Raw genomic sequence first — 26680 nt, 5'->3', positions numbered from 1 at the left:
TGGTACCAGTTGGTACTGGGTGGTATTGGGTGGGACCGGGTGGTACTGGGTGGTACCAGGTGGTACTGGGTGGTACCAGTTGGTACTGGGTGGTACTGGGTGGTACCAGTTGGTACTGGGTGGTACTGGGTGGTACTGGGTGGTACCAGTTGGTACTGGGTGGTACTGGGTGGTACCAGGTGGTACTGGGTGGTACCAGTTGGTACTGGGTGGTACTGGGTGGTACCAGTTGGTACTGGGTGGTACCGGGTGGTACCAGTTGGTACTGGGTGGTACTGGGTGGTACTGGGTGGTACCAGTTGGTACTGGGTGGTACTGGGTGGTACCAGGTGGTACTGGGTGGTACCAGTTGGTACTGGGTGGTACTGGGTGGTACCAGTTGGTACTGGGTGGTACCGGGTGGTACCAGTTGGTACTGGGTGGTACCGGGTGGTACCAGTTGGTACCGGGTGGTACCAGGTGGTACTGGGTGGTACCGGGTGGTACCAGGTGGTACTGGGTGGTACTGGGTGGGACCGGGTGGTACTGGGTGGGACCGGGTGGTACCAGTTGGTACCGGGTGGTACCAGTTGGTACTGGGTGGTACCGGGTGGTACTGGGTGGTACCAGTTGGTACTGGGTGGTACCAGGTGGTACTGGGTGGTACCGGGTGGTACTGGGTGGGACCGGGTGGTACCAGTTGGGGGTGGGTGGTACCAGTTGGTACTGGGTGGTACCGGTGGTACAGTTGGGGGGTGGTACTGGGTGGTACTGGGTGGTACTGGTGTACTGGGTGGTACCAGTTGGTACCGGGTGGTACTGGGTGGTACCAGTTGGTACCGGGTGGTACCAGTTGGTACTGGGGCTCTGAGCTGCGTTGCGACTCGTAGTGACAGTCTCGGTATCGTGTCTCACATCAGGATGTCTGATATAAAATCAGACATTGTTCTATCTGTCGGTGTTCCGACCCAGTCGGCCTGTAGAACCGGGCTTTTAGCAGAATGATTATTTAAAGTCAGAGTTTCTCTGCAGCCGAAGCTTTTCTGTTTTTGGGTCATGGAGGTTTTTCTGCTATTGTGAGGCAGAGAAACTGAGTCATTATTAGACGGAGAGTCAGGCTGATTTATTTAGCTAAATTTAATAATTTAGCTAAATTATTATTGTGGAGGAGCAGAACACGTCTTCTGACATACAAATAAAAATAATAATAATAAAAAACACAAAGGGCATCAGAGATAAAACGGGCTCATGACCCTGTCGACCCCCCTCCCCCGTTCCCACTTCCTGTGCCTGTGACAGAGATGGAGGAGTGGAGGGAATTCAGTCCATGAGGGAACTCAGGTTACAAACATGTCAGCAGAACATTTCTGATGACCAATCAGAGCAGAACATTTCTGATGACCAATCAGAGAGCAGAACATTTCTGATGACCAATCAGAGAGCAGAACATTTCTGATGACCAATCAGACGGTAACAGGAGGAAACTTACTCTGCAGGTTTGGGTCTCTGGAGGTTTTCCTCTTCTGGCAGACCAGCAGTCGGTCTGTGAAGCTGGAGCCCAAAGGTTCTGCAGACCAGAAGGAACATCAACTCATCCATCTGTGACTGAAGCTACAGCTGACTGTGACCTCTGTTGACCCTGTGTTGACCCTGTGTTGACCCTGTGTTGACCCTGTGTTGACCCTCTGTTGACCCTGTGTTGACCCTGTTGACCCCGTGTTGACCCTGTGTTGACCCTGTGTTGACCTGTGTTGACCCTGTGTTGACCCTGTGTTGACCCTCTGTTGACCCTGTGTTGACCCTGTGTTGACCCTCTGTTGACCCTGTGTTGACCCTGTTGTTGACCTGTGTTGACCCTGTTGACCCTGTGTTGACCCTCTGTCCCTGTGTTGACCCTGTGTTGACCCCGTGTTGACCCTGTGTTGACCCTGTGTTGACCCTGTGTTGACCCCGTGTTTGACCCTGTGTTGACCCTGTGTTGACCCTGTGTTGACCCTGTGTTGACCCTGTGTTGACCCTGTGTTGACCCTGGTCTTTGGGATTACAGGAACTCTAACGGTTCTGGATCCTGGTGAACGGATCCTCTCTTCAGAACCTGGATCATCAGATTGGTGGGTTTTTCTGGCCCAGTTAGCAGCTTGTGATGTTCTGGATCTACTGACCTCCAACACTGAGCGTCACCATCTTCATGTGTTGGACCTCGTCCCCGCTGTAGACGGTGCATCTGTAGAGGCCGTTGTCTTGAGGACGGGGACGCTTCAGGACCAGACCGACGTCTCCAGACGTCAGCAAGTCTTTGTCCATCTCTGTGCGGCCATGGTAACCCAGGCTGTGTTTGGGGGAATGAACTTCTCCGTTCTTAAGGTGATGATCTCCGTCTGTTTGCAGTCAGGACGGGTCCACTCCACCCTGACGTCCTCGTCCAGAGGAGCAGGGATTTTAAAAGGAAGTGGCACCAACGGTTCCATCTGTGACCTTCACGACCTCCGACTGAAAACCTGAGGACCAGAGCAGAAGGTGATCCGTCCAGACCGAGCAGAGCTGGGTTCTGATGTGCTGCCTTCACTGACCTCTGAGTATGAGGACCACCACTTTCTGCCGGAGGATCTTTCCATGCTCATCATAGACGGAGCAGGAATACACACTATTAGTCAGACACACATTACTGATAGTCAGACTCAGGTTTCCAGTTGTCATCAGCTCTTCATTCATCGTGTGGCCTTCACTGCCCTCAGCCTGTGCTGGTGAGTCCTGGCCTTTGCAATGTCTGCAAAGCAACTTGTTCCCTCGGTCTGATAGGTTCCACTCCACAGCGGAGGATTCAGACAGCAGGAGAGGCGACACCTTAAAGGGAAGAACAACCGACCTTCTGCCCTCCTCCACAGACACCTTGTCCACCTGGTGGACTGAGAGCAGAGCAGGACATGAGACACACCATCATCCTGGACATTTACTGACCTCCGTGATGCGTTTACTGACCTCAGTGATGCGTTTACTGACCTCAGTGATGTGTTTACTGACCTCAGTGATGTGTTTACTGACCTTTGATGCGTTTACTGACCTCAGTGATGCGTTTACTGACCTCAGTGATGCGTTTACTGACCTCAGTGATGCGTTTACTGACCTCAGTGATGTGTTTACTGACCTCAGTGATGCATTTACTGACCTCAGTGATGTGTTTACTGACCTCCGTGATGCGTTTACTGACCTCCGTGATGCGTTTACTGACCTCCGTGATGCGTTTACTGACCTCAGTGATGTGTTTACTGACCTCCGTGATGCGTTTACTGACCTCAGTGATGCGTTTACTGACCTCAGTGATGCGTTTACTGACCTCAGTGATGCGTTTACTGACCTTTGACATTCAGCATTAGAACTTTCCGCTTCAGTATCGTCCCGTCTTGGTCGTTGTAGACGGTGCAGATGAAGACGCCGCTGTCCGCCAGTCGGGGTCGTTCAGGGTCAGGTGAGGTTTCCGGTCCTCAGAGCATCAGGACTCATCTGGGTCCGGTTCAGATACTCCTGGTTCTGTCTGTCTGGCTGGTTGTGATGGTTCTGATACTCGTGGACAGAGTTCTGCTGGTCGGTGCGGCTCCACACCACTTTGCTGTCTGCAGGCAGGTCAGCTGCGGTTTGAAACGGCAGACGGACAAACGCGTCTCTGTCTGCGACCTCCACCTCCTCCATCAGGCTCTCTGTCAGGAGCACCAGAACCATTTCAAACCAAACGGAGATTTAAGGAGCCCTGCTGGTTCTGGACCCTTACCATAGTGGTGGGCATTGCTAACTACAATGCTACCTGCGTTAATATTGGAGACAGGCGCATTTGTCCTACCCAAAAATTTACCACAGTTAAAAAACATTTTGAAATCTTCCACTTGCGTGCTTTTATTTTGAAGGCAGACACAGGGCTCCTACCTCTGAACGGCTCAGTTAAATTTGTTTCACAATTTGGTAATCAAAGAAACCTGATCTGAAATAAAATGAATAAAAATGGGATCAAAACTGTTTGAACTGTCATGATTTTTTTTCAGTAAATATTAATTTTTTTCCACCTGCTTCGGTGTTTCCAGTGAAGTAATGACTGTTTTGCTCTTTAGATTTCATCTCCTCCCTTCATGTTGTTTATCAAAACTCATTGTGTTTCTTATCTTTTCTTAGTAATGTGATTTGGAGTAATTAGCATCTTTAACTCTCACGTCACTGATTAATGAAATGTTTTCCAGCTAGCAGTGACTCACTGCAGCTAATAGCATCTTTCTGCATCCAGTCAACCAGTTGCTGACAGAAATATTTCTCCTGCTTATTGACCTCGGTGGCCCTGAATCTTGCGTTAAGCTTTGAGTTTTTATTTTGGGAAGACTTTGTATTTTCCTCTGTGGCTGATTGGTTGATTCTTTCTGAGCTGAGCTCTGTGTAGCAATATGGAAGCTGCAGTTCAGAGTATTTCGTCCACCGACCAGAAATGTCCAGATCATCCTCACTGTAGACGGTGTTGCTCCTTTTCTCTCGCTGACAGACAGATCAGACTCACCTCAAAGCTGAACAGAAATCTTTCTCCATAGTCTCTCCAAACTTGTCACACATCTGAGTTTTTACCTCAGCAACCAGCCAATCCTTGTACTTCCATCCTATTGGCTGCTTCTGGGTCCCACATGCATCATGTGTGTCCACTAGCAGGCTCCATGGTCCCCCCCCCCCAACAGGCCCAGATGGACCACAGCTCCAGTTAACCTCCTATGACTCAATGACACTCGCCTCTGCAGAACATGTTTGAAACTCCTGGAAGTGAGAATTGATGCTTCATCTGATTGGAAACTGCCAGAAGGTCTGCATTCCCAGCAGGTCTGACCGCCATCCTCCCCCACCACCAGAGCCAATCACCACCAGGTAGTGGTCAGTGGACAACTCCGCACCTCTCTTCACCCAAGTGTCCAAGACATACGGCCACAGATCCGACGGAACGATGACAAAATCGATCATTGAACTGCAGCCCAGGGTGTCCTGGTGCCAAGTGCACATATGGACACCCTTATGCCTGAACATGGTGCTGATCCACTTGCCTACCCCTGCCCGACGCCTCTCACTGTGGGCAACTCCAGAGTGGAAGTACATCCAGCCCCTCTCAAGGAGACTGGTTCCAGAACCGGAGCCAGGCGTCGAGGTGAGACTGACTATTTCTAGCCAGAACCTCTCAGCCTCACACCAGAGAGGTGACATTCCACGTCCCAAGAGCCAGTTTCTGTAACCGAGGATCGGACCCCTCCCTCGGCCATCACCCATCACACACTGCACCCGACCCCTGTGACCCTTCCTATAGGTGGTGGGCCCATTGGAAGAGGGACCCATGTTTCCTCTTCGGGGTGAAAAGGTCCCAGCCACAAGGCACTGGGCTGTGTGCTCCACCCACAGCTCCACCCACAGCCCAGTGCAGAGGGAATCCCAGGGGTCAAAAGGTCTTTAGGCTCTGTGTCTGACCTTAGGCTGACCCTCCCAGGGAAGGTTTCATTATGAAAACAGGTTTTAGATCTGATATATGAATGTATCTTTATGGAGTTTAAGAATTAAACACATTCTATGTATCAGGTAAACGGTGGAAATATATATCAATGCTGAACTGTGATATCAGACTGACCTTTGACCCTGAGAGTCACAGTTTTCTGCAGCAGCTTTTCTCCTCCTCTGGAGACCAGGCAGTCATAGACCCCAGAGTCGTGGATCTGGGGGACCCTGAGGGTCAGGCTGAAGTCTCCGGTGTCCTGCAGGTCTGTCTTCATCTTGGTCCGTCCTCGGTAGACGTCCTCCTGTTGCTCAGACTGAGTCTGGCCGTTCTGGGACACATGGACCGTGACGTTCCTCTGCCCAGGACGGCTCCACTCCACTCTGACGCTGTGAAGACGTTTCTGAGTTTTAACCGGCAGCAGGACAGACTTCAGTCCCTCTCTGATCTCCACCGTCTCAGATGGAAGCACTGAGGAGAAACCAGAACATGGCAGAATGTAAAGCAGAGAGACCCGGCTGGACGCCACAGAACCAGAACCTGAGGAGAACCTCAGGGTGGACTGGATCCTTCTGCAGCCTTTATGTTTTCAGACATCAGCTGGTTGATCCTCTAGTGACCGACATACCTGCTGTGAGCCTCTTTTTTAATCTGTACATCAAACCAACAGCAGCGACCACCAGAACCACCAGAACCACCAGAACCACCAGAACCCAGGGCCAGACTGGAGGAGGAGCTTCTGCAGACATCATGAACACAGAGCGGTTCTGAACATGTTGACCTGCCTTCAGAGCATTCAGAGAACCTGCAGCACTGACCTTTGACCTGCAGCTCCACGGCCTGCTGGTGCAGCTCTTCTCCAAGCCTGCGGACGGTGCAGGTGAAGGTCCCGCTGTCGGTGAAGGTGGGTTTCCTCAGGGTCAGACTGAGGTCTCCGGTCTGCAGCGCGTCCTCCATCATGGCCGTCCGGCCTTCATAGCGCCGGTTCTGGTCCTTCAGGTAATCGCCATCCGGCTGGCGAACATGGATCGTAGGGATCCTCAAGTCATCTTGGTCCCAAACGGCTGTAGAACCATTAGACTGAGAAACCTTGACCTGACAGGGCAACTGGACAGACTCCGCCCCCTCAAACACCTCCACCAACAGTCCTGAGACATGCTGGGAACCTGAGGACAGAGACAAGAGACGATCTGAGGAGAGCTGATGGTTCTGTAGTAGAACCCTGAGGAACCGATCTGCTCATCCTGGTTCTGCTCTGCCTGACTCAGACTCAGCCAGAGTCCAGGGATGCAGAACCAAACACACTGAAGCAGCTTCAGCTTCTATTCTGCTGCAGGACTGAATCCCCAATTCCAAGGTTTGTCAGGCTTCCTGGCCATCGGAGCAGAAAGAGGGTTAAAGAGCAGCAGGAGCAGGAAGAAGGAACAGGAAGCAGGAGCAGGAAGCAGGATCAGCAGAGCTGGACAGCAGCAGACGGTTCTTCAGGATGTTGCTGTGAAACTCTTCAGTTCAGAGGTTGAACTGTTAGCAGCAAGTTTCTGACCATGTTATGCAGTAACAGAGTTCACCAGAGTTACATTTCTCCCTCAGATCTGTTGTTGGTAGGATCCATAATGCAGCTATGATCCGTATGATCCATATGATTTATGGATCCATATGATCCAGCAGCAGAACCTCGGTCAGAACCAGAACCGGCCTATGATTTATGGATCATATGGATCATAGCTGCATTATGGATCTAGATAGAGCAGAACCAGAGAACCTTCCATTATTAATTTATTAACACATTTGAGCAACACGGCAGTTCAAAATACTTTACATCATAAAAATTAAAGTAATCTGTTCCCTCTTCAAACCATGGGAACAAATTAATTTATTAGAAACTCTTTAACTTGCTTTGGACACATTTGCTCTTCATTTATCAAAGACGCCTTTGGATTTAAACTATGTTTCCATAACTGCCTTATATTAAAGTCTTGTAAGGATTAATAGCAAAAAGTTTTCAAAATGGAATTTATTTACAACTTTCATCCATCCATCCATTTTCTGTTCATCCTTCTCCCTAATGGGGTCAGGAGGAGCTGCTGCATCTCCAGCTGCGTTCTGGGGGAGAGGCGGGTCACCAGGTCACCTGGAGAGGTCACCAGTCTGTCGCAGGGCAACACAGGTACAAACAGGACAAACAACCATGCACACATTCAGCTAGGGAGAATTTAGAGAAACAGTCATGTTTTTGGACTGTGGGATGAAGCCGGAGAACCCGGAGAGAACCCAGCATGCACAGGGAGAACATGCCAACTCTGTGCAGAAAGACCTGGGGCGGGAATCGAACCCAGGACCTTCTTGCTGCAAGGCAACAGCGCCACTGTGCAGCCCTTTTTACAACATACAAAATGGAATTATTTTAGTCAGCTAAAATATCTGGTTCCCTCTTCAAAACCCTGGCATCTAGGAAGCAAATGTTATCAAAATCACAGGATTTATTGGTGATGATGATGATGATGATGATGATGATGATGATGATGATAAGAGGAATAAACAGAGAAAATCTTGCTGGTAAGTTAATTTATGGAGGGGAACAGATTATTTCATCCATTCTTTCCTCTCCTTCCTCCAGAACTTTGGGGAATAAAGAGCAACTGTTTGAAATTCTCATAAATCTTTTCATGCGCACTGCATGCTGGGAAACTGAGTTTGGTGACTGACTTATTTCTCTTGGCGTTTAAAATAAAACAAAACTGCGTCACAAGATCTTGTTTATTTATTTATTTATTATACAATTTTTAAACAACAGCTGCAAATTAAACTGAATGTTAAAACCTTGACATGATTATATGAGTTATTTTACCGATAAATCAATCAGAATCGATCGTTAAAATGATCAGATTCGCCTCTATGGCTGCAATGCGCGTTCCCGACACAGGGAACAGATTTTCACAGGGGAACCGAACCGAACTTCGCCTCCACAAGACCGGACCGCTCCTGGTTCCGAGTGTGTTGGGTTCATACCGAGCAGCAGGTCACTTACCGAGAAGAACCGGAACCAGAACCAGAACCAGAACCAGCAGCTGCTGCTGCAGAAACATCTCAGAGCCTGTAATCCTCGGTCAGAACCAGAACCAGAACCAGGACCTGAAAGTCCAGATCGGACTTCAGGAGATTTTCAGTTTTTTCTTTCAGTTTCGAATCCCGCAGTGACGTCACAGAAGGCATTTCCCAGGTTCCTGGACTTCCGGTTTGACGTCTGAAAACTTTCCAGGATGAACCAGATTTAAAGCCTCATCTGGTTCCTGATATTTATATTCAGAAATGCATAAACCAGAAGCATTAAGAAATATAACCATTTACACTGAATGCATAAACACTGCGTTACCCATGATGCATCTGTTTGTAGTTTCACTGTCATGCAGCTGAGAATTTATTTCTGTAGAATAAAATATCATCACCAATAGCATCTTGAGTGTGTTTTATGATATAACCACACACACACAAACTAATATAATCACATCATAAACTCACCTGCTTAACAGAATATTTTCCATATTTGATCAGTTATTATGTGAAGCCCTTCGATCATTTGATAAATTCTAATTCATGCCCCGGACTGGTGCGTGAGACATGAAAGAATGAATCGCTCAGAGGATCAGAACCACCCGCGGTGGGTGGTTCTGATCCTCTGAGCTCGGGTCCTCTACTAGCGGCCTCTACCAGAGGCCTCTACTAGAGGATATATATCTATATATATATAGAACTATATATCCTCTGAGCTTCTACCAGAGGCCTCTACTAGAGGATATATATCTATATATATATAGAACTATATATCCTCTGAGCTTCTACCAGAGGCCTCTACTAGAGGATATATATCTATATATATATAGATCTATATATCCTCTGAGCTTCTACCAGAGGCCTGGGAGCTTGAGGGTCCTGCAGTATCTTGGCTGTGCCAAGGACTGCTGCACATTTCTGGACTGAGATGTCTGATGTTGTTCCTGGGATCTGTTGTAGCCACTGCTCCAGTTTGGGGGTTACTGCCCCGAGGGCCCCGATGACCACAGGCACCACTGTGGTCTTCACCTTTCAGGCCCTCTCCAGTTCTTCCCTGAGGCCCTGGTATTTCTCCAGTTTCTCCTTTTTCCTGATGTTGCAATCACTTGGTATTGCTACATCTTTCCTCAATGCAGCATTGATCGTTCTCGATGCTGCATTCACATTTTCAATGAATGCAGCATTATCCCCTCACTGGGTGGGGACTTGTAGTTCTTACTGATCGTTATTACGGTAACTGGAAACTCCATTGCCCCTTTTCTGCTGGCTCAGCAGGGAGTAGAAAGAGTGAGGGAACGTGTTGAGCCCAGCAACAGCAGTTACGGTAGCTCCTTGTGCTACTATTAACGTTATAAGTTTTAACTACCATAATTTTAATGGAGCCACAATCTAAATCAGTTTGTCAGTAAACACTTTTATTACTTTTGTCAGTTTTAAGTTCAGTTACCACTGTGGGCTTTTTGTTCATTAACAGAAAATACTAACTATTCATGTTTGCTTGCTTACAAAGTATGAACACAATTTGCCCCCATATTTCTGACTTTTATTATTATTAGTAGTAGTAATATTACTACAGAGTCCTGCTTTTATAATTGACTTTTAATGTTTAAATGTTAATAAATGTGTAAACTGTAACTTTCCCAGTTTCTTCATTTTATTTTGATAAATTTGCTTTTTTTTTTTTTATTTTTTTATCGCAGAGCGAGAAATATCCCCAGATTTAGTCTTGGAAATCTGGTGACCTTAGTGTACATTACTTCTGCTTCCACTCACCTCATTTCTTCCATCATAGTTGGTAAAGAACCGCCTGTAGAAAAAAACTTTCATCTGTTTAATGTGTTGGTTTGTTTGTTGGAGTTTATAGTTTTTGTCAGTCCAGACTCGGTTAATTACAAATATCCAGAGGTTCAAAGTACGATTTTTCAAGATATTAAATCCAAACAGTTTACAATAAAATGTCAGTAAGCCTTTGTAGTGATTAAAATCTCCTGGTTAAACTATAATGTTTTACCGTTGAAGTTTTAATCAGGCACAGATTAAGACACCTTATTTAGGCCCAATCTCCCGCCCTCGGAGGCTGTTGATCCTGATTGGTCAGAATGTTTAGAGGCGGGACTAAGACGCTGGCCTGTAAATCCACGGGCTCCGTTATCCTTACATACAGCAGCTAGCTATTATCTCGGCGTTTTGGTGAAATTTCTTCAGTTTATATGACGTCACGGCCCCCTTCACGGTGCATGGACACGCACGCGGACACGCGCAGAGCTGTGCGGGATTATATTTCCGGTCAGACCTGAGGAGTTTAAGGGGTTTTAGTGAAGGGGCGTGTGTTAGCCACAGGAGGCTAGCTGCTGCTAAGTGTTTTTTTCCACTGTGCTCATTAATTATTCATGAGGGCGCATTGCTATTGGTGTACGAACAGGAGGGGGCGGGATTGTTTTAGAGGCGAAAGTTGTTTGGTTCCATAAACCAGAGGAAGAGGAGGAGACTCGGTGAGTTTGATCTTCATCAGGCAGACCTGCTGAGGTTCTGTCTCGGTTCGGTCCAGCTGTAGTAACCGGGTCTGCGGTGCTGGAGGTTCTGGAGCTGCTAACCTCCATCTGCATCAGATTCAGGTCATTCAAACACGGAGAGTTAGGAGGAATTTAGAGTTTAATTATTTTATTTATTCCATATTAATGTGGGGATCATGAACCTCACATTTAACTTTATTTTAGTCAAACTCATCCACAGTATGGAGAGAGACAGTTTCCCATGTAACTGTGACCTGGAGAGGTCAGAGGTCACTGCTCCTGCAGCTCAGGGATGGAGAAGGGTCAGTGGAGGGCATGAAAACTTTAGAGAGACGGGAAAAAATAAACAGAAAATGATTAACTAATGACAAGATTAATTCATTATTATTTAAATGTTTAGAAGAATATCATTAATGTCATATGAGAACCAGGATGATTAAAATCTCATGTTTCCTTTTCCAAACTGTAGTTCATGTTTAACTTCCTCAGAGGATTAAATGTGTTTATTGGTTTAACTTGTTATTATTTTGATAATCAATCACTTTAAATAAACTCATTAAAATAATCTGTTTCTGTTTTTTATAATGAATCTCAGTGTTTGGACCCATCCTGAGGTCAAAGGGCTCCAGGAACTCAGTAATTATCACTATGGCAACCAGACAGTGGTTAGCTTGTCTCTGATTGGCTGTGCCTCTGACTCCTCCCCCTCTCTCTATGCAGATCTCTGATTGGCTGAGCCCTCACCAGGATGTCTTTGGAAGAAGGGCTGGTCAGACTAAGCCCCGCCTTCCCTCCTGTCAGCCTATCAGAGCAGCTGGATAAGCCCCGCCTTCCCATCCATCCTAAAAATGGCCACCTGCCCCCACCTCCTGCTCCAGCAGCCAATCAGAGGATCAGGAAGAGGCGGTTCTCTGTGGGCGTGGGCTTTAAAGGCGTGGCCAAACGCCGTCGCCGTGTCAACAGTGAGAGCCAGGCGGAGCCGGTGCTGCAGAGTCACTTCCTGTTGGGGGGGAACATCTTCGACCCGCTGAACCTGAACTCCCTGCTGGATGAGGAGGTCAACAGGTGGGGGAGGGGTGGATGGGGGTTTCAGGGTGTGCTGGTGGAGCAGAAGGCGATGGAGAACCACGGTCTAGTCAAAGTCTAGGGAGAGGATAGGAATGTCCACAAGGTTCTAACTGAGTCACTGTTAGTCTAGCTTCAATTAGCTTAGCCTAGCTTAGCATACCAGTGCTAAGTCAACAGATTAATATTTCTATTGGCTGTCTGAGCAAAGGTCAAAGGTTAGCAAGCTGAACTTTAACTTGAAAGCAGCTGATCATCTGGACCAGAACCCGGGCCTCTGGGTCCATCAGTAGAACTCATCCAGGCTCCCTGACCGGGTCAACCAGAACCGGCCAGTGGAACCACTGAAGAGCTGCTGGTCCGGTTTTGGATGGTTCTGACTTCAGGTTCTGGAAGGAGAAGATGCATTCAGGAGCATCAAGGAAAGATCAGCTGCTGGTGGTTCTGGACCAGGTGGTTCTGGACCTGGTTCTGGTCGACCATCATTACTTCAGTGTCCTGATGTCTCGTTGTGGACAGCAGGACGCTGTCCACAACGAGACAGTGCCTGATTGGTCGTCCCTCCCTTCCTCCCTCAGGGCGACCAATCAGGAGACGCCGCGCTGCTCCCCCCTGCCGTCTCACAGCAGAGACGCCGTGGACATCCTGGTCCCCCGGGACGTCACCGACCCCCTGAACCTGAGGGGGGGGGACGGGGACGCCGCCGCCGTCCTGATGTCCTCCCTGAAGTCCCGGAGGAGACACCGCTACCGACAGCATGGGGGAGGAGGGCAGAAGGAGGAGACGCCCGCCATGTTCCTGCCCTCAGCCGGACCCTCAGGTAACAGCTGCAGCTCCTCCTGCCTCCACTGGAGGCGCTGTCCTCAGGGTTAACTATCGAGTTTCTTCCAGTTCCTGCGTCTCCTCTGTCCTGTGAGCTCAACACCTCCATCACCTGCCGGGACGATATGGCTCCGCCCCCCATCCTGCCGCGCAGACACACCCACCCCCCGCCAGGGAGCCGCCGCCGCCGCAGCGCCTCCAGCAGGTCGGCTGATGGAGGCGTTGCCATGGCAGCCAAGTTCCAGACGCCGCTGGTGGGAGGGGCTAAAACCAGCAGGTGAAGAGCTGCATCCTGATTGGACGGTTTGCATAGAGCTGTGTTCTGATTGGTCTATGGGGTCATGTGACCTCCCCGGTTCCACCTGCAGGTGTGGAGGACCTGGTCTTGGCTCCTCCCCCACATCAGAGAGGAAGACGGCCCGGCGGCGCTACAGGCACCGCTGCCGTTACTATGGCTACTACGGTTTCTACGGTGACAGCCAGGAGGGGCGGGTGGGGGCGGAGCCTGACCCGCGGCTCCACCTCCTGCAAGCCGATTGGTTCAGAGACCGGACGGTTCTGGACTTGGGCTGTGGCGCCGGTCACATGACCCTGGCCATCGCCAGGAGCTTTAACCCCGCCCACATCCTGGGGGTGGAGCTAGACGGGCGGCTGGTCCACGCCGCCAGGCAGAACGTCCGTCACTTCCTGTCACATGACCTGGTGGCCTCACACAGACAGGAAGTGATGCGGGTGGCGCCTCCCCTCCCCGTGTCCTTCAGGATCAGTCGGGGTCCTCTCTCGGCTCCGCCCCTTCTACCACCATCATCATCCTCCTCCAGGTTTCCCGACAACATCACCTTCATCCAGGTGAGTCTGTAGGTGTCCTCTGCACTGCCTGATGGATTTATTGTTTACCTGTAGAGCATGTGGGCCTCACCTGTACTCAACCTGTCTGACTCCACCCACAGGGTGACTACGTGTCTGAGGGGGAGGCGTGGCCTGGGCGGGGCCAGTATGACGTCATCATGGTTCTGGGCGTCACCCACGGGGTGCAGCTGCAGTCCGGTGACCGGGGCGTGGTCCGGCTGTTCAGACGGGCCTATCAGAACCTGTCGCCGGGCGGAACGCTGATCCTGGAGCCGCAGCCCTGGAGCGGATACGGCCGCAGCAACAGGGTGAGGAGGGGAGGGGCAACTGGTTCTGATGGGTCCAGGTGCCCCTGGTTCTGACCTGGTTCTGTTGGATCCCAGGACTCGATGCCACGTCACTTCAGAACCCTGAGGCTCCGACCAGAACTATTCACCTCCATGCTCACCGATGACATCGGCTTCACCTCCTACAGACCGCTCACACACACAGGTAACACACACACAGGTAACACACACACACACACACACAGGTAACACACACACAGGTAACACACACACACAGGTAACACACACACACAGGTAACACACACACACAGGTGGTAGCTAGCATGCTAGCTCCCCTGCAGTCTCTGCAGCAGGGTGGGCTCTCCTGGTTCTCGAGATTCTCCTGCAACTTTTAGATGTTTCTACTTCAACACACCTGAGTCAAATAATGAGGTGATTAGCAGAACTCTGCAGAACTTGACTGCATTTAGGAGGTGAGTCAGCTGTTGGATTCAGGTGTTGGACCAGGGAGACGTCTTGCAGGACAGCGGCCCTCCAGGACCAGGAGTGCCCACCATGATCTACAGGTTGATGATCATCCTTCTGGTTGATAATATATGTTGTTGTAACATGAGTGTCTCTGCATTTCCTTCATGGTTCCTCCTCACTGCAGCTACTTTAGCGTTAGCATTAGCCCAGCAGGCCTGGAGGCTCACATCCAATTTCTGTCTGGAATCTGGTTTTTGTCTGGTTGTTCATGATAATAAATAACTGCAGTTAGACTCCAGGTGAACAGATTCTGACCCCAAAGCAACCAAAGAAGAAGAACGTAGCCGTCCACCAGCATCACTAAAGATGGCAGTAAAGATAGCCGCCGTCTCTAGATGGATTGTAAAGTTGCTGAGAGCGACAGCACGATCAGCAGGAAGCTAACAGCAGCAGCCTTTAGTGGAGCCAGAGCTTCTGACCCGGTTCTGCTTCTGACCCGGTTCTGCTTGGAACCGGGTCAGCTTGGGTGTTGGACCAGCAATGGTCGGTTGGGATGTGATCCTTTCACATGTTGATTTACCGTACTCTTCTTCTGCTGCTGAATTCTGACGCATGTTGGATAAAATGTGACGTTCCGCCTGCAGACATGTTGAGAAATATCGGATTGAAATAGAAAAGATCGGATTATTGCTGAAAGATCGGAATCGGCCGATCTGCAGAGGAAAAGTCGTATTTGGTTCAGATTCTCCTGCTGTGAACTTTAAACACTTCCTGTCAGACCAGCAGCTGTATGTAAACATCATTACCCAGCATGCAGAGTGAATATTATGACATCACATCGTCTAACTGAACCGTGATGGTAAACTGACTCTGATTGGTCCAGCCGCTCATGTGACCTCACCTCTTTCTGACCCGTTTCCAGGTAACCAGAGACCCATCTACCTGTTCCACAAGGGCTCCACCCACAGGAAGTGACATCACTGATGGATCTGCTTGGATGGGAGAGCCTCAGCAGGAAGTAATGTCATCTCTCCAGGGGGTCAGACTGAACTGAGCATGCTCAGTGGGACCCGTTGGAGCGGTCATGTGACCTCACTCTGATTGGAGAGGAACAGCAGGAAGGAAGTGACTGATCTTTTCAAAATAAAACCTGATTCTTTTTCATAATAAAGTGGGCTGAGCTGCTGCTGTATTGGTTCTGGTTCTGATCCGGTAGTTTGGGTCACACAATAAACAAACTAGGAGGTAAAATGTGTCCGGCCCGGTTCAGTGGTTCTGGTTTTGAGTAAGTCCTGATGGGTCCAGAAGAAAACACTGCAGGAGGAAATGATGGCCCGGCCCGGTCCGGTCCAGATGAGGAGTCCATGGTGCCCCCTATGTCCCCTCTATCGACCAATCAGAGGGAGCTGTCCTGATCACATGCCGCCGTCAGCGCCCCCTGATGTCCCATCAGAGGACCACCTGTAGTGTCCATGTGGACCGGACCCGGCCAGAATCAGAACCTCCATGATGCAGGAGAACCGGGTCAGAAACATAGAGAGTGATGGGATCAGTTACTATGGTAACTGGACGGACCACCGGCCAATCAGAACCTGCGGTGAGAGACGAGGACGTCTGATGGAGACATCATCAGATCAGATGGTCTGCAGCAGGATGGACAGAAGACACGACATTAACCCATGTCCAGGTGTGTCCTCAGCTAACAGCATGTGGCTAATACCATGTAGCTAACAGTATGTAGCTACAGCATGTGGCTAATAGCATGTAGCTGAGAGCTATTTGAGTCACCGTGGGACAATCAGCCCAGAACATTCAGTTTTAATCTGATTTATCCATCTACAGAAACTCTTTAATGATTTACATTTCATTTCCTTTTTGCATCAATAAATTATTCTGGAACCGATTCTCTTTGATTGGACCTGTTTGGGTCTACATCTGGATCAGAACCGATTGGCTGCAGACTGGCTCTTCGGTCTGGTTCCTTCAAACCGACCTGACCTTCTGGTGGAGACACATGGTTCTCCTCTGGGTCGGCCCGGTTCTGAAGCGGTTCTGATCTGATTGTTGTTGGGAGCTGGTTCTGACCCGAACCAGAGAGCAGACTTTATGTCCAGCATCAGAACCTTGCCATCCAAACAGAACTTGAGGACAGAGATGGAACCCAGTTCACCATTTTAGACACCAGAGGTTCTGATCCACTGAGTCCCTGTAGAACCTGGACTCCTGGTTCTGATTCTGTGTCTGGACTCCTGGTTCTGATTCTGTGTCTGGACTCCTGGTTCAGGAACCAGAGCAGAACCTGGTGACCCGACATTTTGGACCAGGTTCTGTTCAGACCCGGTCCGGTTCAGTTCCTCTCTCCTCCACATGGGGGCGCTGTGTGTGACCTCTGACCTCTTTATGAAGATAAAACAGGAACTCTGATGGATGTAAATATCTTTATTAATCTGATTATTGATTATTGATGGTTTAACATGAACTTCAATCAACTACATGGTTATTATAAAGGTGACCAGCAGGGGGCGTGGCCTCTGCTACAGGGCCAGCTCTAGCTCCGCCTCATCACCATGGAAACCAGGAAGGTGAAAGGTCGTCCCATCTGCCCCCTCCAGGCTGTCGTCTGTCAGAGGATGAAGGTCGTTCCTCTCCTCTTCCTCAGCTTCGCTGGCGTCTCCACCTGCTGATGGCGGCGTAGCTCCGCCCACGCCGCCCAAGTCCCCGCCCACTTCCTGGCTGTTCTGGAGGTGGAGCGAGGCCTGCAGCATCACCTGTGGGAGACAAGATGGTGGGCGGGGCTTAGAGGAAGGGGTGGAGTTATGCGGGGTTAAAGGTCGAAGCCATGCTGATGATGTCACCTGATCTATTCCTCCATCTGTCAGACTGGTGGTGCTGGTGTTACTGGGAGGCAGCAGCAGCTCAGAGCTCTGACACACACACACACACACACACACACACACACACACAGTCGGGTCAGCTGACCTTTCCACAGGAAGTGATCTCTAAGAAAAGTCGCCTCACCTCCTCAGAGTCCATCTGCTCCACCGCCTGCAGGAAGTGACATCATCAGATCACAGACATGATGTCACACAAGAGATTTATGACCTCAGAGGACAGCAGGATGTCCAACAGGGAATGGACAGAGAGTGTGTGTGCGTGCGTGTGTTATTGTGTGTGTGTGTGTTATTGTGTGTGTGTGTTATTGTGTGTGTGTGTGTTATTGTGTGTGTGTGTTATTGTGTGTGTGTGTTATTGTGTGTGTGTGTTATTGTGTGTGTGTGTGTTATTGTGTGTGTGTGTTATTGTGTGTGTGTGTGTTATAGTGTGTGTGTGTTATGGTGTGTGTGTGTGTGTGTGTTATTGTGTGTCTGTGTGTGTGTGTGTGTTATTGTGTGTGTGTTATAGTGTGTGTGTGTGTGTGTTATAGTGTGTGTGTGTTATTGTGTGTGTGTGTTATTGTGTGTGTGTGTTATAGTGTGTGTGTGTGTGTGTGTGTTATTGTGTGTGTGTGTTATTGTGTGTGTGCGAGTGTGTGTGTGTGTTTAGTGTGTGTGTGTGTGTGTTATAGTGTGTGTGTGTGTGTTATAGTGTGTGTGTGTGTGTGTTATAGTGTGTGTGTGTGTGCGTGTGTGTGTGTGTGTTATAGTGTGTGTGTGTTATAGTGTGTGTGTGTGTGTTATAGTGTGTGTGTGTTATAGTGTGTGTGTGTGTGTTATAGTGTGTGTGTGTGTTATAGTGTGTGTGTGTGTTATAGTGTGTGTGTTATAGTGTGTGTGTGTGTTATAGTGTGTGTGTGTGTTATAGTGTGTGTGTGTGTTATAGTGTGTGTGTGTGTTATAGTGTGTGTGTGTGTGTTATAGTGTGTGTGTGTGTGTGTGTGTTATAGTGTGTGTGTGTGTTATAGTGTGTGTGTGTTATAGTGTGTGTGTGTGTGTTATAGTGTGTGTGTGTGTGTGTGTTATAGTGTGTGTGTGTGTTATAGTGTGTGTGTGTTATTGTGTGTGTGTGTGTGTTATTGTGTGTGTGTTTGTGTGTGTGTGTGTTTGTGTTATTGTGTGTGTGTGTGTTACAGTGTGTGTGTGTGTTATTGTGTGTGTGTGTTATAGTGTGTGTGTGTGTGTGTGTGTTATAGTGTGTGTGTGTGTGTTATAGTGTGTGTGTGTGTGTTATAGTGTGTGTGTGTGCGTGTGTGTGTGTGTGTTATAGTGTGTGTGTGTGTGTTATAGTGTGTGTGCATGTGTGTGTGTGTGTGTTATAGTGTGTGTGTTATAGTGTGTGTGTGTGTGTTATAGTGTGTGTGTGTGTTATAGTGTGTGTGTGTTATAGTGTGTGTGTTATAGTGTGTGTGTGTGTGTTATAGTGTGTGTGTGTTATAGTGTGTGTGTGTGTGTTATTGTGTGTGTGTGTTATTGTGTGTCTGTGTGTGTGTGTGTGTTTATTGTGTGTGTGTGTTATAGTGTGTGTGTGTGTGTGTTATAGTGTGTGTGTGTTATTGTGTGTGTGTGTTATTGTGTGTGTGTGTGTGTGTGTGTGTTATTGTGTGTGTGTGTTATAGTGTGTGTGTGTGTGTGTGTTATTGTGTGTGTGTGTGTTATAGTGTGTGTGTGTTATAGTGTGTGTGTGTGTGTTATAGTGTGTGTGCATGTGTGTGTGTGTGTGTTATTGTGTGTGTGTTATAGTGTGTGTGTGTGTGTTATAGTGTGTGTGTGTGTTTTAGTGTGTGTGTGTGTTATTGTGTGTGTGTGTTATTGTGTGTCTGCGTGTGTGTGTTATTGTGTGTGTGTGTGTTATAGTGTGTGTGTGTTATAGTGTGTGTGTGTGTGTTATAGTGTGTGTGCATGTGTGTGTGTGTGTGTTATAGTGTGTGTGTGTGTTATAGTGTGTGTGTGTGTTATTGTGTGTGTGTGTTATAGTGTGTGTGTGTGTGTGTGTTATTGTGTGTGTGTGTGTTATAGTGTGTGTGTGTTATAGTGTGTGTGTGTGTGTGTTATAGTGTGTGTGTGTGTGTGTGTGTGTGTGTGTGTATTATGGTGTGTGTGTGTGTTATAGTGTGTGTGTGTGTTACAGTGTGTGTGTGTGTTATTGTGTGTGTGTGTGTTATTGTGTGTGTGTGTGTGTGTGTGTGTTATTGTGTGTGTGTGTTATAGTGTGTGTGTGTGTGTGTGTTATTGTGTGTGTGTGTTATAGTGTGTGTGTGTTATAGTGTGTGTGTGTGTGTGTTATGTGTGTGCATGTGTGTGTGTGTGTGTTATAGTGTGTGTGTTATAGTGTGTGTGTGTGTGTTATAGTGTGTGTGTGTGTTATAGTGTGTGTGTGTTATTGTGTGTGTGTGTTATTGTGTGTCTGTGTGTGTGTGTGTGTTATTGTGTGTGTGTGTTATAGTGTGTGTGTGTGTTTTTGTGTGTGTGTGTTTTTGTGTGTCTGTGTGTGTGTGTGTGTTATTGTGTGTGTGTGTGTTATAGTGTGTGTGTGTTATAGTGTGTGTGTGTGTTACAGTGTGTGTGTGTTATAGTGTGTGTGTTATAGTGTGTGTGTGTGTGTTATAGTGTGTGTGTGTTATAGTGTGTGTGTGTGTGTTATTGTGTGTGTGTGTTATTGTGTGTCTGTGTGTGTGTGTGTGTTATTGTGTGTGTGTGTTATAGTGTGTGTGTGTGTTATAGTGTGTGTGTGTGTTATTGTGTGTGTGTGTTATTGTGTGTCTGCGTGTGTGTGTGTTATTGTGTGTGTGTGTTATAGTGTGTGTGTGTGTGTGTTATTGTGTGTGTGTGTGTTATAGTGTGTGTGTGTTATAGTGTGTGTGTGTGTGTGTTATAGTGTGTGTGCATGTGTGTGTGTGTGTTATAGTGTGTGTGTTATAGTGTGTGTGTGTGTGTTATAGTGTGTGTGTGTGTTATGGTGTGTGTGTGTGTTATTGTGTGTGTGTGTTATTGTGTGTGTGCGTGTGTGTGTGTTATTGTGTGTGTGTGTTATAGTGTGTGTGTGTGTGTGTTATTGTGTGTGTGTGTGTTATAGTGTGTGTGTGTTATAGTGTGTGTGTGTGTGTGTTATAGTGTGTGTGTATGTGTTGTGTGTGTGTTATTGTGTGTGTGTTATAGTGTGTGTGTGTGTGTTATAGTGTGTGTGTGTGTTTTAGTGTGTGTGTGTGTTATTGTGTGTGTGTTTTTGTGTGTGTGTGTGTGTGTGTGTGTTATTGTGTGTGTGTGTTATAGTGTGTGTGTGTGTGTGTGTTATTGTGTGTGTGTGTGTTATAGTGTGTGTGTGTTATAGTGTGTGTGTGTGTGTGTTATAGTGTGTGTGTGTGTGTGTGTGTGTGTGTTACAGTGTGTGTGTTACAGTGTGTGTGTGTGTTATAGTGTGTGTGTGTTATAGTGTGTGTGTGTGTTATTGTGTGTGTGTTATTGTGTGTGTGTGTGTGTGTGTGTGTGTTGTGTGTGTGTGTTTTAGTGTGTGTGTGTGTTATTGTGTGTGTGTTATTGTGTGTGTGTGTGTGTGTGTGTTTTTGTGGTGTGTGTGTTATAGTGTGTGTGTGTTATAGTGTGTGTGTGTGTGTTATAGTGTGTGTGTGTGTTACAGTGTGTGTGCATGTGTGTGTGTGTGTTATTGTGTGTGTGTTATAGTGTGTGTGTGTGTTACAGTGTGTGTGTGTTATAGTGTGTGTGTGTGTTATTGTGTGTGTGTGTTATTGTGTGTCTGCGTGTGTGTGTGTGTTATTGTGTGTGTGTGTTATAGTGTGTGTGTGTGTTATAGTGGTGTGTGTGTTATTGTGTGTGTGTGTTATAGTGTGGTGTGTGTGTGTTATTGTGTGTGTGTGTGTTATTGTGTGTGTGCGTGTGTGTGTGTTATAGTGTGTGTGTGTGTGTGTTATAGTGTGTGTGTGTGTGTATAGTGTGTGTGTGTGTGTGTTATAGTGTGTGTGTGTGTGTGTGTTATTGTGTGTGTGTGTGTTATAGTGTGTGTGTGTTATAGTGTGTGTGTGTGTGTTATAGTGTGTGTGCATGTGTGTGTGTGTGTTATTGTGTGTGTGTTATTGTGTGTGTGTGTTATAGTGTGTGTGTGTGTTATAGTGTGTGTGTGTTATTGTGTGTGTGTGTTATTGTGTGTCTGCGTGTGTGTGTGTGTTATGTGTGTGTGTTATAGTGTGTGTGTGTGTGTGTGTTATTGTGTGTGTGTGTGTTATAGTGTGTGTGTGTTATAGTGTGTGTGTGTGTGTTACAGTGTGTGTGCATGTGTGTGTGTGTGTGTTATAGTGTGTGTGTTATAGTGTGTGTGTGTGTTATAGTGTGTGTGTGTGTTATAGTGTGTGTGTGTTATTGTGTGTGTGTTATTGTGTGTGTGTGTGTGTGTGTGTGTTATTGTGTGTGTGTGTTATAGTGTGTGTGTGTGTTATTGTGTGTGTGTTATTGTGTGTCTGTGTGTGTGTGTGTGTTATTGTGTGTGTGTGTGTTATAGTGTGTGTGTGTTATAGTGTGTGTGTGTGTGTTATAGTGTGTGTGTGTTATAGTGTGTGTGTTATAGTGTGTGTGTGTGTGTTATAGTGTGTGTGTGTTATTGTGTGTGTGTGTGTGTTATTGTGTGTGTGTGTTATTGTGTGTGTGCGTGTGTGTGTGTGTTATTGTGTGTGTGTGTTATAGTGTGTGTGTGTGTGTTATAGTGTGTGTGTGTGTTATTGTGTGTGTGTGTTATTGTGTGTGTGTGTGTGTGTGTGTGTTATTGTGTGTGTGTGTTATAGTGTGTGTGTGTGTGTGTGTTATTGTGTGTGTGTGTTATAGTGTGTGTGTGTTATAGTGTGTGTGTGTGTGTGTTATAGTGTGTGTGCATGTGTGTGTGTGTGTTATAGTGTGTGTGTTATAGTGTGTGTGTGTGTGTTATAGGTGTGTGTGTTATAGTGTGTGTGTGTTATTGTGTGTGTGTGTTATTGTGTGTGTGTGTGTGTGTGTGTGTGTTATTGTGTGTGTGTGTTATAGTGTGTGTGTGTGTGTGTGTTATTGTGTGTGTGTGTGTTATAGTGTGTGTGTTATGTGTGTGTGTGTGTGTTATAGTGTGTGTGCATGTGTGTGTGTGTGTGTTATAGTGTGTGTTATAGTGTGTGTGTGTGTGTTATAGTGTGTGTGTGTGTTATAGTGTGTGTGTGTGTTATTGTGTGTGTGTGTTATTGTGTGTCTGCGTGTGTGTGTGTGTTTTTGTGTGTGTGTGTTATAGTGTGTGGTGTGTGTGTGTTATTGTGTGTGTGTGTTATAGTGTGTGTGTGTTAGTGTGTGTGTGTGTGTGTTATAGTGTGTGTGCATGTGTGTGTGTGTGTGTTATAGTGTGTGTTTATAGTGTGTGTGTGTGTGTTATAGTGTGTGTGTGTGTTATAGTGTGTGTGTGTGTTATTGTGTGTGTGTGTTATTGTGTGTCTGCGTGTGTGTGTGTGTTATTGTGTGTGTGTGTTATAGTGTGTGTGTGTGTTATTGTGTGTGTGTGTTATTGTGTGTCTGCGTGTGTGTGTGTTATTGTGTGTGTGTGTGTTATAGTGTGTGTGTGTTATAGTGTGTGTGTGTGTGTGTTATAGTGTGTGTGTGTGTTATAGTGTGTGTGCATGTGTGTGTGTGTGTTATAGTGTGTGTGTTATAGTGTGTGTGTGTGTTATAGTGTGTGTGTGTGTTATAGTGTGTGTGTGTTATTGTGTGTGTGTGTTATTGTGTGTGTGTGTGTGTGTGTGTGTTATTGTGTGTGTGTGTTATAGTGTGTGTGTGTGTGTTATAGTGTGTGTGTGTGTTATTGTGTGTGTGTGTTATAGTGTGTGTGTGTGTGTGTTATTGTGTGTGTGTGTGTTATTGTGTGTGTGCGTGTGTGTGTGTGTTATAGTGTGTGTGTGTGTGTGTGTATAGTGTGTGTGTGTGTTATAGTGTGTGTGTGTGTGTGTTATAGTGTGTGTGTGTGTGCATGTGTGTGTGTGTGTTCTAGTGTGTGTGTGTGTGTGTTATAGTGTGTGTGTGTGTGTGTGTGTGTGTGTTATAGTGTGTGTTATAGTGTGTGTGTGTGTGTTATAGTGTGTGTGTGTGTTATAGTGTGTGTGTGTGTGTGTTATAGTGTGTGTGTGTGTGTTATAGTGTGTGTGTGTGTGTGTTATAGTGTGTGTGTGTTATTGTGTGTGTGTGTTATAGTGTGTGTGTGTGTGTTATTGTGTGTGTGTGTTATAGTGTGTGTGTGTGTGTGTTATTGTGTGTGTGTGTTATAGTGTGTGTGTGTGTGTTATTGTGTGTGTGTGTTATAGTGTGTGTGTGTTATTGTGTGTGTGTGTTATAGTGTGTGTGTGTGTTGTTATTGTGTGTGTGTGTGTTATTGTGTGTGTGCGTGTGTGTGTGTGTGTTATAGTGTGTGTGTGTGTGTGTTATAGTGTGTGTGTGTGTTATAGTGTGTGTGTGTGTGTTATAGTGTGTGTGTGTTTATAGTGTGTGTGTGTGTGTTATAGTGTGTGTGTGTGTGCGTGTGTGTGTGTGTGTGTTATAGTGTGTGTGTGTGTGTTATAGTGTGTGTGTTATAGTGTGTGTGTGTGTGTTATAGTGTGTGTGTGTGTGTTATAGTGTGTGTGTGTGTTATAGTGTGTGTGTGTGTGTGTTATAGTGTGTGTGTGTGTGTGTGTTATAGTGTGTGTGTGTGTGTGTGTTATAGTGTGTGTGTGTGTTATAGTGTGTGTGTGTGTGTGTGTTATAGTGTGTGTGTGTGTGTGTTAGTGTGTGTGTGTGTTATAGTGTGTGTGTTATAGTGTGTGTGTGTGTGTTATAGTGTGTGTGTGTGTGTGTGTGTTATTGTGTGTGTGTGTTATAGTGTGTGTGTGTTATAGTGTGTGTGTGTGTGTGTGTTATTGTGTGTGTGTGTGTTATAGTGTGTGTGTTATTGTGTGTGTGTGTGTGTGTGTATAGTGTGTGTGTGTTATTGTGTGTGTGTGTGTGTTATTGTGTGTGTGTGTGTTATTGTGTGTGTGTGTGTGTGTTATAGTGTGTGTGTGTTATTGTGTGTGTGTGTGTTATTGTGTGTGTGTGTGTTATTGTGTGTGTGTGTGTGTGTGTTATAGTGTGTGTGTGTGTTATAGTGTGTGTGTGTGTTATAGTGTGTGTGTGTGTGATAGTGTGTGTGTGTTATTGTGTGTGTGTGTGTGTTATTGTGTGTGTGTGTGTTATTGTGTGTGTGTGTGTGTTATTGTGTGTGTGCGTGTGTGTGTGTGTGTTATTGTGTGTGTTATTGTGTGTGTGTGTTTATGTGTGTGTGTGTTATTGTGTGTGTGTGTTATTGTGTGTGTGTGTGTTACAGTGTGTGTGTGTTATTGTGTGTGTGTGTTATTGTGTGTGTGTGTGTTATTGTGTGTGTGTGTGTTATTGTGTGTGTGTTATTGTGTGTGTGTTATTGTGTGTGTGTTATTGTGTGTGTGTGTGTTATTGTGTGTGTGTTATTGTGTGTGTGTGTGTTATTGTGTGTGTGTTATTGTGTGTGTGTGTGTGTGTTATTGTGTGTGTGTTTGTGTGTGTGTGTGTTTGTGTTATTGTGTGTGTGTGTGTGTGTTACAGTGTGTGTGTGTGTGTGTGTGTGTTACAGTGTGTGTGTGTGTTATTGTGTGTGTGTGTTATTGTGTGTGTGTTATAGTGTGTGTGTGTGTGTTACAGTGTGTGTGTGTGTGTATTGTGTGTGTGTGTTATTGTGTGTGTGTGTTATAGTGTGTGTGTGTGTTATAGTGTGTGTGTGTGTTATAGTGTGTGTGTGTTATAGTGTGTGTGTGTGTTATAGTGTGTGTGTGTTATTGTGTGTGTGTGTGTGTGTGTGTGTTATTGTGTGTGCGTGTGTGTGTGTGTGTTATTGTGTGTGTTATTGTGTGTGTGTGTGTTATAGTGTGTGTGTGTGTGTGTGTTATTGTGTGTGTGTTATTGTGTGTGTGTGTGTTACAGTGTGTGTGTGTTATTGTGTGTGTGTGTTATTGTGTGTGTGTGTGTTATTGTGTGTGTGTGTGTGTGTTTTGTGTGTGTGTTATTGTGTGTGTGTTATTGTGTGTGTGTGTGTGTGTGTGTTATTGTGTGTGTGTTTGTGTGTGTGTGTGTTTGTGTTATTGTGTGTGTGTGTGTTACAGTGTGTGTGTGTGTTATTGTGTGTGTGTGTTATAGTGTGTGTGTGTGTGTGTGTTATATTGTGTGTGTGTGTGTTATATGTGTGTGTGTGTGTGTTATAGTGTGTGTGTGTGCGTGTGTGTGTGTGTGTTATAGTGTGTGTGTGTGTGTGTTATAGTGTGTGTGTGTGTTATTGTGTGTGTGTGTTATTGTGTGTGTGCGTGTGTGTGTGTGTTATTGTGTGTGTGTGTGTTATAGTGTGTGTGTGTTATAGTGTGTGTGTGTGTGTGTTATAGTGTGTGTGTGTGTTATAGTGTGTGTGTATGTGTGTGTGTGTTTAGTGTGTGTGTTATAGTGTGTGTGTGTGTTATAGTGTGTGTGTGTGTTATAGTGTGTGTGTGTGTTATTGTGTGTGTGTTATTGTGTGTCTGTGTGTGTGTGTGTGTTATTGTGTGTGTGTGTTATAGTGTGTGTGTGTGTTATAGTGTGTGTGTGTGTTATTGTGTGTGTGTGTTATAGTGTGTGTGTGTGTGTTATTGTGTGTGTGTGTTATTGTGTGTGCGTGTGTGTGTGTGTTATAGTGTGTGTGTGTGTGTGTTATAGTGTGTGTGTGTGTGTTATAGTGTGTGTGTGTGTGTTATAGTGTGTGTGTGTGTGTGTTATTGTGTGTGTGTGTGTTATAGTGTGTGTGTGTTATAGTGTGTGTGTGTGTGTGTTATAGTGTGTGTGTATGTGTGTGTGTGTGTGTTATAGTGTGTGTTATAGTGTGTGTGTGTGTGTTATAGTGTGTGTGTGTTATAGTGTGTGTGTGTGTTATTGTGTGTGTGTGTTATTGTGTGTCTGTGTGTGTGTGTGTGTTATTGTGTGTGTGTTATAGTGTGTGTGTGTGTGTGTGTTATTGTGTGTGTGTGTGTTATAGTGTGTGTGTGTTATAGTGTGTGTGTGTGTGTGTTATAGTGTGTGTGCATGTGTGTGTGTGTGTTATAGTGTGTGTGTTATAGTGTGTGTGTGTTATAGTGTGTGTGTGTGTTATAGTGTGTGTGTGTGTTATTGTGTGTGTGTTATTGTGTG

General features: G+C 46.5%; 3 protein-coding genes across 6 annotated transcripts in view; 1 reads left to right on the top strand and 2 right to left on the bottom strand.

Moving 5' to 3' along the window:
• Positions 1–3441: 3441 nt before the first annotated feature.
• On the bottom strand, positions 3442–8651 carry LOC129376535 (V-set domain-containing T-cell activation inhibitor 1-like). Its single transcript, XM_055056136.1, has 5 exons — positions 8508–8651; positions 6298–6645; positions 6108–6218; positions 5615–5950; positions 3442–3674 (listed from the first exon to the last, which is right to left on the bottom strand). Exons 1-5 carry the CDS (start codon positions 8563–8565, stop codon positions 3442–3444), a joined length of 1086 nt encoding a protein of 361 aa, XP_054912111.1. The 5' UTR covers positions 8566–8651.
• A 1995-nt stretch (positions 8652–10646) lies between these two features.
• On the top strand, positions 10647–15713 carry LOC129376419 (7SK snRNA methylphosphate capping enzyme-like). Of its 3 annotated transcripts, none has more exons than XM_055056056.1 (8): positions 10647–11022; positions 11764–12108; positions 12687–12928; positions 13000–13207; positions 13299–13779; positions 13881–14087; positions 14163–14271; positions 15457–15713. In XM_055056056.1, exons 2-8 carry the CDS (start codon positions 11792–11794, stop codon positions 15507–15509), a joined length of 1617 nt encoding a protein of 538 aa, XP_054912031.1. In that variant the 5' UTR covers positions 10647–11022; positions 11764–11791; the 3' UTR covers positions 15510–15713. The 3 variants fall into 3 exon arrangements, with proteins under 3 accessions (XP_054912031.1, XP_054912032.1, XP_054912033.1); XM_055056057.1 differs by lacking the exon at positions 10647–11022 and adding an exon at positions 11032–11145; XM_055056058.1 differs by lacking the exon at positions 10647–11022 and having other exon boundaries at positions 12018–12108; positions 12358–12928.
• A 1245-nt stretch (positions 15714–16958) lies between these two features.
• The window catches only part of LOC129376633 (uncharacterized), a 20123-nt gene continuing 10401 nt past the window's right edge, over positions 16959–26680 (bottom strand). The window contains exons 6-8 of one of the 2 annotated variants that reach the window (XM_055056221.1): positions 17553–17579; positions 17390–17458; positions 16959–17302 (exon numbers count right to left, since the gene is read on the bottom strand). In XM_055056221.1, the coding sequence (XP_054912196.1) occupies positions 17069–17302; positions 17390–17458; positions 17553–17579 (330 nt within the window). In that variant the 3' untranslated portion in view covers positions 16959–17068. The remainder of the gene's footprint in view (positions 17303–17389; positions 17459–17552; positions 17580–26680) is intronic. The other variant, XM_055056223.1, reaches the window with a different exon arrangement.

This window comes from Poeciliopsis prolifica, unplaced genomic scaffold (genome assembly GCF_027474105.1).
Source record: "Poeciliopsis prolifica strain line A6 unplaced genomic scaffold, Auburn_PproV2 SCAFFOLD044, whole genome shotgun sequence".
NCBI classification, from domain to species: domain Eukaryota; kingdom Metazoa; phylum Chordata; class Actinopteri; order Cyprinodontiformes; family Poeciliidae; genus Poeciliopsis; species Poeciliopsis prolifica.
Note: the sequence above shows the minus strand (reverse complement) of the source record. Positions and strands in the feature narration are given on the sequence as shown.